Here is a 13618-nt window from a genome sequence, read left to right as displayed (position 1 = left end):
TCCAGCTGGCCCCACTATGGCAGCTTCCAACTGGACCGTGCCCCACCCCTCCACCTTCATCCTCCTTGGCATCCCAGGGCTGGAGGCGGCGCACGTTTGGATCTCCATCCCCTTCTGCTCCGTCTACCTTCTGTCCCTACTGGGGAATGGCCTCCTCCTGGCTGTTATCAAGACTGAGCCGAGCCTCCATGAGCCCATGTACCTTTTCCTTTCCATGCTGGCACTCGCCGACCTGGTCATCTCCACCACCACCCTGCCCAAAACCCTCTGCATTTTCTGGTTCAGGGACCACACAATTCATACCAACGGTTGCCTGACCCAGATTTTTTTGATTCACTCAATTACTTGCATGGAGTCCGGGTTTATGTTGGCCATGGCCTTTGATCGCTATGTCGCTATCTGTAACCCGCTGCGACACTCAGCCATCCTGACCAATCGGGCTGTAGCCAAGATAGGGCTGGTCATTGTGATGAGGGGGGCCGTGTTACTGGTCCCACACCCATTGCTGCTGAAACAGCTCCGGTACTGCAAGACCAATGTCATTTCTCACACCTATTGTGAGTTCATGGCACTGGTGAAACTGGCCTGTGAGGACACGACAGTCATGAGTGCCTATAGTCTGGCCGTATCGTTTTTCGCCGGGGGATTAGATTTGATCCTCATTGTCCTGTCCTACATCCTGATTCTCCAGGCAGTCTTCAGACTCCCCTCCAAGGAGGCTCGGCGCAAGTCCCTTGGCACCTGCAGTGCCCACGTCTGCGCCATGCTGGTTTTTTACACCCCAGCAAGCTTCACCTATTTCTCCCACCGCTTCGGCCATGTGGAGCCCCATGTTCACATCCTCATCGCCAACATGTACTTGCTGTTCCCTCCCATGATGAACCCCATCATCTATGGGGTGAGAACCCCAGGGATCCGGCAGAGGGCGCTCCACATCTTGGGCATCAAAATAGACTGAAGGCTCATGGGACAGGTCAGCGGCTGGGGAGCAAGGTCTGTGCAGGCGACGTCAGGACCAGCAAGGCCTGTCATTCAGATGGCTCGGTCACTCCCAGCTGTAGAAACCCACCTCAGCTTTGCTGAGCAGCAGGGCTAATAAACACACTTGTCTGGGTCTGCACTCCAGCACGTCATCGACTTTGCACTGCTCTAGTTCAGTGGTTCTCAAAGCCAGTCCACCGCTTGTTCAGGGAAACCCTGTGCCGGGCCGAACTGGTTTGTTTACCTGCTGCATCTGCAGGTTCGGCCGATCGCGGCTCCCACTGGCTGCTCTAGAGCATTGTTTTCACTCACCATTTCCACGCAGGCAAGCGAGATCAGAGCCTCATTGTGCGAGGTGCTGTGTGACATATAGCAAGAGACCGTCCCCGACCCATGGGCTTCAATCCAAACAGACCAACTGTGGGTAAGGCAGGGTTGCGGTAACCCCACATCACAGGTGTGGGACGAGGACCAGGGAGCCCAAGGACTTGCCCAAGATCACACAGGGAGTCTAAGACAACCAGCAATTGCTTCAGGGTAGCAGCCAACCTCTCCTTATTGGAGATGAGGAGAAACGGTCCCCTGGAGGCAGGTTACACCCAGCTGCCCCATGCAGGGGATCTTGAATCTGATCTGGTCATTGTCAGACAGAGGAGATTGGACTAGACTGGACCCCAGCCTGAGCCAGTGAACCCAGATCTAAACCCCGGTCCAGAGCCTTGACCACAAGGCCAGGCCCCCGATCTACCACATGACAAACTCATACCCAGCTGAATGCCCCTCCCCCCGTCACGCACCCTCTCATGCCCAGCTGGCTGCCCTGCTCCCCCTCTCAGAATCTTTTACATGTTCCCAGGCCAGAAGGAACCTCTCTATCTCATCTAACCCCCTGCCTATGGGTACTCAGAGAGGCCTGGGAAGAGGTAAGAGGGGTTCTCACTACAGCAAAGCACTTTGGGAAGTCAACTATGACCGGGCCTTGGCAGAGGCTGTGATGTTGCACTCATTATGGTTTAATGAAAATGTGCTAATGAGTGTGAATATAATGTAACTGGAATATGCTTCATGCAAAAGGTCTCTTGTAAGGTATCATTACAAAGCTTATAATCTACTGAATGTGGTCATTCTATTTGTATAAATGTATCACTCTTGTATCTGAAACTAGAAATATGAAATATAACTCTGAGGTCCTATTGTAATTATGCAAATTTTGGGCCATTAATTGTGGTTTGGAATCTTGATGGCTCCCATCAATGAGGACAATTGACTGTGGATGGCTCTGTTTGCAGGCAGGCTGCCCTGTGAGGCAGGCTGGGAGGAATGAAGGCTTGGGGTCTTGCAGTGACATGTGACCATGTCACCTGGTATGGAAATCCATCTTAAACCTGGGGCTTTTCCATTTAGAAGGAGGGGTGGGGACAGAGAGACAAAAGCTTCCCGCTTTGTGCCAAAGCTATATAAAGTGGTGGAACATAATAAAGGCGGCGGCAATGATGAGAAATCCCCTGGCTACCACCTGAGCTGAAACAAGGACTGTACTGGGGAAAGGACTGGGCCCAGACTAGAAAGGAGTCTAGTTTGTAAAAGAAGCTTATTGGAACATCTCTGAGGGTGAGATTTACCTGCATTTAGTTTCCTACACTTAGACTTGTGTGTTTTTGTTTTATTTTGCTTGGTAATTTACTTTGTTCCATCTAAAAGAACAGGAGTACTTGTGGCACCTTAGAGACTAACAAATTTATTTGAGCATAAGCTTTCGTGGGCAACAGCCCACTTCATTGGATGCATAGAATGGAACATATAGTAAGAAGATATATATATACATACAGAGAAGGTGGAAATTGACATAATAACTGTGAGAGGCTAATTCATTAAGATGAGCTATTATCAGCAGGAAAAAAAACTGTTGTAGTGATAATCAAGATGGCCCATTTAGACAGTTGACAAGAAGCTCATCTTAATTAATTAGCCTCTTACAGTTTGTATGGCAACTTCCACCTTCTCTTTATGTATATGTATATCTTCTTACTATATGTTCTGTGGTGGAAAAAATTAACCACGTGTTGTGTTTGGATCAGAACCAAGCCCGAGCCTCCTTTACTGATTACAAGCGCAGGGGGGTAACAGCTCTAAGAAGCTGCCCCCCGATGCAAAGTGCACAGAGCTTTTTAAAGCTTAAAACCACAGACAAATTACACATACTTTCATCTTAATTACCTTATTTGGAATATAGCAAAACAAGCTTTTCCTGTTATTGACAGGTGTTCTTTTGCGGTTATCATTTCTTAAGCTGTGCTGCTGCAATTGCCTTACAATGGAACTTTCCACACTCTTTTCTTATGCTTCATATCCACAGTTAGCTGACCAAAGTTTTAGGCCTACATGGGAAGGTTAGGCCTACTTGGGTCCACTGACTTTTTCCTCCACATCCCCCCCCCTTTTATTTTTTTGGATTGGGCCTAAACTTTCATAGCCACGAGCCCGTTAATTAGTTTTCTTTTCGTTCTTTTGTTCTTCTGCCCAAACTGTGTTACACATTTTATTTACAATCATTAGTGCCACCTGCTTCCTTGCGCCGAGGTTGGCAGGTCTAGGGCTGGACAGGCAATGATAAATACATGTATTACGGCAACAATAACATAACCCTATGCTAGACAGCAGTAAAAGCAACAACATTCCCATGGTGATAATGTGATGTGGTTGGGACTGGTGTATAGCTTTAGTTACAAAACACAATACATTAGTCTGGGTACACAAAGTAGACATTTTATAGGCAGTATAAAAGGTTGTTGTTTTTTTTTTGGCTTGATATACATTTTGGAGCATATGAATTTGTCCCTGTAATTTGGAAATTTTTTGAACTTTTGGTAGGATTGAGAGCAAATTTTGGAATTGGTTAGGCACTAACGTAGTACAGTTAAAGGGTATTTGGAACATAAGGGCTAATTATAGATTTTTATCCGCAGGCCAATAAATGATATGATTGCCTGCGGATAAAAATCTATAATTTTTATTATAATAAATTTGGCTGTGGCGAGATTAAAATGTACGTCATTCAAGATAGTGGTCTTACCATGCACACAGCTAGTATTAGCTTGGAAAAGTAGATGTCCTGTAAGGGTAGTCCCATGTTCCATACTGTCAAGGTTCCTTCCCCACTCTGAACGCTAGGGTACAGATGTGGGGACCTGCATGAAAACCTCCTAAGCTTATCTTTACCAGCTTAGGTCAAAACTTCCCCAAGGTACAAAATATTCCACCCTTTGTCCTTGGATTGGCCGCTACCACCACCAAACAAATACTGGTTACTGGGGAAGAGCTGTTTGGAAACGTCTTTCCCCCCAAAATACTTCCCAAAACCTTGCACCCCAATTTGCCTAGGTGACTACAGACCCAGACCCTTGGATCTTAAGAACAATGAACAATCCTCCCAACACTTACACCCCCTCCCTTTCCTGGGAAATGTTGGATAAAAAGCCTCACCAAATTGCATAGGTGATCACAGACCCAAACCCTTGGATCTGAGAACAATGAAAAAGCATTCAGTTTTCTTACAAGAAGACTTTTAATAGAAATAGGAGTAAATAGAAGTAAAGAAATCCCCTCTGTAAAATCAGGATAGTAGATACCTTACAGGGTAATTAGATTCAAAACATAGAGAATCCCTCTAGGCAAAAACTTAAGTTACAAAAAAAGATGCACACACAGAAATAGTTATTCTATTCAGCACAATTCTTTTCATAGCCATTTAAAGAAATCATAATCTAACACGTACCTAGCTAGATTACTTACTAAAAGTTCTAAGACTCCATTCCTGGTCTATCCCCGGCAAAGGCAGCATAAAGACAGACCCACCGACCCTTTGTTTCTCTCCCTCCTCCCAGCTTTTGAAAGTATCTTGTCTCCTCATTGGTCATTTTGGTCAGGTGCCAGCGAGGTTACCTTTAGCTTCTTAACCCTTTACAGGTGAGAGGATTTTTCCTCTGGCCAGGAGGGATTTTAAAGGGGTTTACCCTTCCCTTTATATTTATGACACATACCCTTCCAACAAATACCGTCTTGAGCTGTGACAACTTTTCCTGGCTTCAGTTTATGTACACACTGAAGCTGTGGGGTTCTAGTGGCCAGAGTGTCCATTGATTTCCTATTTTTATTCAGATATTGGGCGTTATTTCAGGAGCACTGACTATAAATTGGGCAGGCATACCAGGTGGTATAACTTTCCAAATGTCTTGGTGAATTTCCCAATTTTACATGCATCCTTTCCATGGACCCAGCAGGATTCGGTATGTGGAAGCCCACATCCCTCCAACTGGCCTGTATGCTTGGAAGAAACACTGCAAATGTCTACATTTTCAACCAGAGGATCTTTAAGTGTGTCTTCCTGGCCACAGATCAGATGGTACTCCCAAGATGGCTGTAAGGGCAGAGGGCCATGCCTGATGCTCAAGATCCCTCTGAATGGCCGTGAGCTGGTCATTCAGAAAATCCTGAACCTTTGAACAAGCCTGATCCCACTGCAATGCCTTTTCAGCCCCAGAGATGCTAAGCACCATACCTGTTACAAGCTTCTGGGTTATTGCACTAAGTGTGGAAATAATATGTAATTTACCTACTCCCACTTGTGTCTGGGTCAATTGTGCTCCAGTAATAAGGCCTGTGGCTTTTTCTAAGTGCCCCAATTTTTTTTCTCATGTTCTTGACTTTTATGGATATCCCAGATTGCCGCTACGCTATTTGCACCATTTCATAGGTGTTCAGCCAAGTCCCTTTTCTTTCTTGGGGAAACTTAGGCCCTTTGCTGTGCTAACCTGATGTCAGCCCCTTTAGAGCAATTTGGATATGCAGAGGTAATTTAAAACTAGATAAGGGTAGTGTACATTTTACAGTTTTTAGTGTAGCATTAATTACAGTCCATTGAAACTTTAACCCATCTCTTCCTGATGAAGCATTAGACCACATGTGCTGGCTAGACACCTTCACAAAAAGGCAGAGAGGCATTAGCATCAATGGCATCAGAAGGGGTCTATTACAATAGGGTACAGGTTAAATTAACAGTTACTGGGATAATTTTAGTACAGGCAAAATTTCCGGTGGCAGAACAAACTTTTTGGGTATACGTTTGATTATTTACTAGTGAGGCTACTGATTGGTTAAGATCTAGAAAAATATTACTTTTCCATCCCCATCCTAAGTTTGTGAAGAAGGAGAGGCTGAGGAATATTAAAAGTTCTATTTTTAGGTAGTGTTGGATAGCTTTTGCAAGCTATTTTTAAAGATTTCATAGTCTTAATTCACTTAGGTGTCCGGCAATGAGGCAGCAAGGGAGAGGTTACTAGCACAATCACCTTGCTTGGTTGGAGGCTTTATTATGTCCTCAAGTGGAGAGGTTGTTTTCTTCAGGTGGAGAGGTTGTGCCTTTAAAGGCACGGTGGGTCTGTCAGCGGACAAAGGAGAGGTTACCAGCTTTTTACCTTGTCCTTCACTCCTGCTGTTGAGAAGGAGCAACAACGCCAGAAGGAAAGTTAGACTGGTCATCAGTCGGAGAGCCATTACAGTGAGAAACATGGGCAGGTAGTCATTTCTTAGCACTTCACAACGGTGTTGATAATTAACAGGTCTTGATAAGGGTCTGTCATAAATATAAAGGGAAGGGTAAAACCCCTTTAAAATCCCTCCTGGCCAGAGGAAAAATCCTCTCACCTGTAAAGGGTTAAGAAGCTAAAGGTAACCTTGCTGGCACCTGACCAAAATGACCAATGAGGAGACAAGATACTTTCAAAAGCTGGGAGGAGGGAGAAAAACAAAGGGTCTGTGTCTGTCTGTATGCTGCTTTTGCCGGAGACAGAACAGGAATGGAGTCTTAGAACTTTTAGTAAGTAATCTAGCTAAGTATGTGTTAGATTATGATTTCTTTAAATGGCTGAGAAAATAGCTGTGCTGAATAGAATGACTATTCCTGTCTGTGTGTCTTTTTTGTAACTTAAGGTTTTACCTAGAGGGATTCTCTATGTTTTGAATCTAATTACCCTGTAAGGTATCTACCATCCTGATTTTACAAAGGTGATTCTTTTCTTTTTACTTCTATTAAAAGTCTTCTTGTAAGGAAACTGAATGCTTTTTCGTTGTTCTAAGATCCAAGGGTTTGGGTCTGTGGTCACCTTTGCAAATTGGTGAGGATTTTTACCAAACCTTCCCCAGGAAGTGGGGTGCAAGGGTTGGGAGCATTTTGGGGGGAAAGATGTGTCCAAACTACGTTTCCCAGTAAACCCAGTTAAAGTTTGGTGGTGGCAGTGGAAATCCAAGGGCAAAGGGTAAAATTAATTTGTACCTTGGGGAAGTTTAAACCTAAGCTAGTAAAAGTAAGCTTAGGAGGTTTTCATGCAGGTCCCCACATCTGTACCCTAGAGTTCAGAGTGGGGAAGGAACCTTGACAGGGTCTTTGAGCATGGGGCCAGCGTGGTTTCTTGCTGATGGATCTTTATGTAGATCCAGTCTTCTGGTTTCAGTGAGTGGCAGAGCTGCTGTATATAAAAAGACCTAACACATTTTGTTAGTGCCTGACAATAAATAAGCACTGTGTCATCCATTAAATGACTATCCATTTTAGCCAGGGCCAGTGGGGGCACAGCCCATAGTCGCATTGGGTACCCTGTTAGAATTTCATGAGGGCTGAGTCCAGTGTTTCAATTGAGAGTGGCCCTCATATTCATTAATGCTAATGGGAGGGCATTTGGCCACTTTAAATTTGTTTTAGCACAGATCTTGGCCAGTATATTTTTTAAAAATTTCATTTGGACGTTTTACTGTCCCGGTAGACTGCGGATGGTGGGGGCAGTGGAGATTGTGTTGGATCTGTAAAGATGCACATAACTTGTTATAATTTGTCCAATAACATTAGGTCCACTATTACTGTTGCTACTCACAGGTGTGCCAAATTGTGATACAAAATCCTTAAAGTTTTACAACAGTTTTGGCATCTGCCTTTTTACAGGGAAAGGCCTTAACCCAGTTGGAAAATACATCAACTAAAACTAACAAACTTATAATTAAAACATTTAGACATTTAAATAAAATTAATTTGAATATTTACAAAAGGTCCCCAGGAAGGGGGATGTGCTGCCTGTCTAACCTTGGCAGCTTTACCAACACTGTGTTGCTGGCAGATTACACACTGTTGGCAGCATTGCTTAAAATATTCCTTTCTTTACAAATACCCTTGCTGACTGCAGGCAAAACTGAGGAATTACTCCCCATATTTTCCTGTATTTGTTTTATAGGCAGGTCAGGTTTCAATGGCTTCTATTTTTTTATTATTTAGGTGATTTGCATTAACACAGACATTCTTGGATTGCTTTTTATTCAAAGTTATCAGCTGCTTAGAGACTTTGTCTTAAAAGGACACAATTAACTTCTAACTTTTAACTTCTGCTTTTAAGCACACATTGATTTGAAAAGGAAAAAACACAACCCATTTTGGTTCCCCTTTGGCAAAGCGACCGTTGATTACACAGAGCCACCTTAAGACCTAGTGCGGGGCACTGACTACAGCTTCTATCTGCTATTTGTTAGCAAAACAGATTTAAAATCTTTTCCCATTTTCCTGGCTTTGACTGCCCTGCCACAGCCACAGCTTTGGTCTTTATTTAAAAACATTTTAAATCTTGTAAAGCATTAAGTCACCTTAAGGATTAAATGCTAAATACCAAAATTAAACAACACTAGTTTCTTTTGTTTGGCAAAAGTATTTTGGGGGGGGGGGGGGGTTTACAATTTTAAAACAACACCAATTTATTTTAAACTATAAAACAAAGATTGTACACACCAGGAGTGTTTTTTAGCTAATTTGCCTAACCGGTTCATAGTTAAATGATTTTACTTAAATAACCTTTTGCCTGGATTATTTACAGAAATTCTTCCAGAGAAATGTGCCCTTTCTACAAAGGAATGGCTGCAAATAAACCAAGAATTTTCTTTTCATAACACCTTCTTTTAACGTTTGTACAGAGTTTCACTGCTTAACTTCCTCCAGTAACTACAGAGTTAACCTATCACTTTCTTTCTTTTAACTTTCTCAAACTGCGGTTGCCTGCGTGTCTGGGCCCGATCCCTTTTTTTTTTTTTTTTGGCATTATTTTTTTTCATGGGCACAGGCATTGTTTCACTACCAATTTAGCAAGGAGGGGGGATTTTTGACTAACCCCCCCTTTTATTTATTTATACACACCTAGTTACATACACACGCATTTATTCCTCATATCTAGATGCATCTTATTTAACAATAACCTTAATTCTTTTATGTTTGGACTTAATACAACCTTTTCCTTATTTGAGGCAGAAACAACCCCTCAGCACTGGTGCTTTGTAGGAAAGGATGGTAGCAGGGCTAGGGACAATGGGAAAGGTAGGGCATACAGCAGCATTAACAGCGCTGTAAAATGGGGGAGTTACACTCACTGACCGTAGGAATAATGACTCCTTGCTGAATGCAGGAGGTAAGAACAGGTTGGATTTTCCCTTGGCCTGTTTTGATAGAGGGTACTGCTGCACCTCGGGAAGGGGTCTTGCTGGGTTTAGGCAAATCTTAACTGGTTGGGCCCACCCAATGCACCCAACCTGGTTGGCATGATGGGCTCACAAGGCTTACAAGGAGGGAGAGACCTTAGCCAGCTGGTAAAAGTAAGCTTAGGAGGTTTTCATGCAGGTCCCCACATCTGTACCCTAGAGTTCAGAGTGGGGAAGGAACCTTGACATGGTGGCAGAGTGGTGGGATTAACCTGAAATCCTTTTGAGATCAATTTGAGATTTTTTGAACCAGAAAAACAGATTTTAAAAAGGATTTTTTTTTTTCCTTTGGGGCTGCTGGAAAGGAGGTCCAACTGAAAGCAGCTAGTTTTTTCTGTGCTTTGGGGCCAGAGCAGAGACAAAAGGGGATTATCTTTGTGAATTGCAGGTTTTCTTTGCCTGGAGGCAGACTACTTAACCTCCTGCAGGGAAATTCACAGTCTTCACAAACCTGAGGTTTTTTTCCCCCTAAAAGTAAATAGGGGGGTGTTCTACCCATTTGCCTGGAGACAAAAGTGGCAGGGTTGGGGTTTTTTTTTTAGGATTTTGATTTTTTTTTACAAGGAGCACAGTTTTGAAAAGGATTTTTTTTTCCTTTGGGGCTGCTGGAAAGCAGGTTTCCAAGTAGTTGGAGGTTTTTTGCTTTGATTTGGGGCCAGAGCAGAGACAAAGGGAATTGTCTTTTTCTGTAGGCTGACAATCACTATCAGAGAATAGGTATCCTATTCCAGCACAGCAAATTTTACAAGCCAAGTTTTGTTTGTTTTATTTCTAAACCTCGGGTGTAAAATTAGTTAAAAACAGAGAGGTTAGGATGACAGACTCCACGGCTCAACAAAAGCTGGAATTAGCCAGATCTCAGGCTGATGAAAAACAAAAGGAACATGAAAGACAGATAGAACTCATGCGGATGGAGAAGGAGGTACAGGAGGCTGCCCACAGGAGGGAAATGGAGGCAAGAATGTGGAGGAGGAGAAGGAAAAAGAGAGGAAGCATGTGGAGGAGGAGAAGGAAAAAGAGAGGAAGCATGCACTGGAGATGGAGAAGGCAAAGGCTCAGCAGAATATACCAACAAACCATAGCACTCCTTCTCCTGGTACCACTTCCCATCCCAGAAAGTTCCCCAACTACAAGGCAGGCGATGATACGGAGGCCTTCTTAGAAAACTTCGAAAGGGCCAGCTTAGTGGACCCTTAGCTGAGGTGGTGGCTGAAATGCCTAAAGAACACATGAACAAGTATGAACTGTTTAAATCCAAGGCGAGAGTCAGAATGGGGATAACACCCGAGCATTCTCATCGGAGGTTCAGAGACCTAAGGTGGAAACCAGACGTGTCATTTACCCGACATACCTACCACATTGTGAAACATTGGGATGCCTGGATATCAGGAGCAAGTGTTGAATCTCCAGTAAATTTGCCCTTCCTAATGCAAATGGAACATTTCTTAGAGGGTGTTCCTGAGGAAATAGAAAGATACATCCTAGATGGGAAGCCCAAAACTGTAATCGAGGCAGGAGAGATTGGAGCCAGATGGGTGGAGGTGGCCGAGAAGAAGAAAACTGATCGCAGTTGGAGCGGAGACCAGAAGGGACAACGCCAGACCACACCCTATTACCGGGGGCCGCCCAAGGCCCCACCTACCTCCCAAAGAACACTCCAGACCCCTTATCATCCCACCACCCCCTTCTCCAGCAACCCACCTTGCCCCAGTGACCCATCAGCTGGACGATGTTTTAAATGTAACAAGCTGGGGCATGTAAAGGCCAACTGCCCCAAGAACCCCAACAGATTACAGTTCATTGCACCGGAATCACACCAGAGGTCCACAGGCCCAGATACCTCCCAGATACCCTTGGAGCAGTGGGAAACTGTGAGTGTGGGCGGGAAGAAGGTCACCGTGTGGAGAGACACTGGAGCGCAAGTGTCAGGTATCCATGCTTCCTTAGTGGACCCCAATTTAATCAACCCAGAGATCCAAGTGAAGATTCAACCCTTCAAGTCCAACTCTTTCAATTTGCCTACAGCCAAGTTGCCTGTCCAGTACCAGGGCTGGTCAGGAACGTGGACTTTTGCAGTCTATGATGATTATTCCATCCCCATGCTGTTGGGGGAAGACTTGGCCAATCATGTGAAGCGGGCCAAGAGGGTGGGAATGGTCACCGGCAGCCAGGCTAAACAAGCCGTGAGGCTTAGCTCTGTTCCGGAAACTTCTATCAGGACCCGAACTCCAGGCCAATGTCTGCAACAGCAGCAGTGGATCCAGTCCCAGAGACCCAGACGGAACCAGTCCCAGGCCCAGAACAAGCGGAACAACCAGCACCAGACCCACTGTCAGCACTGAATCCAGTACTTGCAACCTCAACACCAGAGGGCCCCACCGAACCTGAACCGGCAGCAGCCCATAACCCTACACAAGAGGCTCAGCTGGAGCCTGAACCCCAACAGAGTGTCCCAGCAGAGAGCTGTTCACAGTCAACGGAAACAGCCCCATCCCGTACATCGCTTTCAGAGGATCCAAGCATAGGTCCACAATCCAATGAGGATCTGATGTCTGCAGCATCAAGGGAACAGTTCCAGACCGAAAAGGAAGCAGATGAAAGCCTACAGAGAGCTTGGACGGTGGCATGGAGCAACCCACCACCTCTCAGCTCCTCTAATCGATCCAGGTTTCTTGTAGAAAAAGGACTTTTATACAAGAAAACTCTTTCTGGTGGACACCAGGAAGACTGGCATCCTCAGAGACAATTGGTAGTTCCGACTAAATACCGGGCCAAGCTCTTGAGCTTAGCCCACGATCATCCTAGTGGCCATGCTGGGGTGAACAGGACCAAAGACTGTTTGGGGGGGTCATTCCACTGGGAGGGAATGGGCAAGGATGTTTCTACCTATATCCGGTCTTGTGAAGTATGCCAAAGAGTGGGAAAACCCCAAGACCAGGTCAAAGCCCCTCTCCAGCCACTCCCCACCATTGAAGTTCCATTTCAGCGAGTAGTTGTGAATATTCTGGGTCCTTTTCCAAAAAAGACACCCAGAGGAAAGCAGTACATACTGACTTTCATGGATTTTGCCACCCGATGGCCGGAAGCAGTAGCTCTAAGCAACCCCAGGGTTAAAAGTGTGTGCCAGGCACTAGCAGACATTTTTCCAGGGTAGGTTGGCCCTCTGACATCCTCACAGATGCAGGGACTAATTTCCTGGCAGGAACTATGGAAAACTTTTGGGAAGCTCATGGGGTAAATCGCTTGGTTGCCACTCCTTACCACCATCAAACAAATGGCCTGGTGGAGAAATTTAATACAACTTTGGGGGACATGATATGTAAATTCGTAAATGAGCACTCCAATGATTGGGACCTAGTGTTGCAGCAGTTGCTCTTTGCCTACAGAGTTGTACCACATCCCAGTTTAGGGTTTTCACCATTTGAACTTGTATCTGGCCGTGAGGTTAAGGGGCCACTACAGTTGGTGAAGCAGCAATGGGAGGGATTTATACCTTCTCCAGGAACTAACATTCTGGACTTTGTAACCAACCTACAAAACACCCTCTGAACCTCTTTAGCCCTTGCTAAAGAAAACCTACAGGATACTCAAAAAGAGCAAAAAGCCTGGTATGATAAACATGCCAGAGAACGTTCCTTCAAAGTAGGGGACCAGGTCATGGTCTTAAAGGCGCTCCAGGCCCATAAAATGGAAGCATCGTGGGAAGGGCCATTCACGGTCCAGGAGTGCCTGGGAGCTGTTAATTATCTCATAGCATTCCCTACCTCCAACCGAAAGCCTAAGGTGGACCATATTAATTCTCCAAAGCCCTTTTATTCCAGAGAATTAAAGGTTTGTCAGTTTACAGCCCAGGGAGGAGATGACGCTGAGTGGCCTGAAGGGGTCTACTACGAAGGGAAGTGGTGGCGTGGAAGAGGTGAACCTCTCCATGACCCTTGGGCGTATGCAGTGACAGCAGATCAAGGAGCTGTGCACTAGCTACACGCCTACGTTCTCAGCCACCCCAGGACTGACTGAACGGACATACCACTCCATTGACACAGGTAATGCTCACCCAATTAAAGTCCCACCT

General features: G+C 45.0%; 1 protein-coding gene across 1 annotated transcript; it reads left to right on the top strand.

Annotated features, from left to right (window-relative positions):
* Positions 1-16: 16 nt before the first annotated feature.
* Positions 17-958, top strand: LOC141980999 (olfactory receptor 52K2-like). The gene has a single exon (XM_074942823.1). The coding sequence runs from the start codon at positions 17-19 to the stop codon at positions 956-958; it is 942 nt and encodes a 313-aa protein (XP_074798924.1).
* The last annotated feature ends 12660 nt before the right edge of the window (positions 959-13618 follow it).

This window comes from Natator depressus, chromosome 1, assembly GCF_965152275.1.
Source record: "Natator depressus isolate rNatDep1 chromosome 1, rNatDep2.hap1, whole genome shotgun sequence".
In the NCBI taxonomy this organism is placed as follows: Eukaryota; Metazoa; Chordata; order Testudines; family Cheloniidae; genus Natator; species Natator depressus.
The sequence above is the reverse complement of the archived record's forward strand: the minus strand, read 5'-3'. Positions and strand labels throughout refer to the sequence as shown.

Coding starts and splice junctions, on each gene's coding strand:
- LOC141980999 (XM_074942823.1), top strand. CDS start 17: ATGGCAGCTTCCAACTGGACCGTGCCCCACCCCTCCACCTTCATCCTC.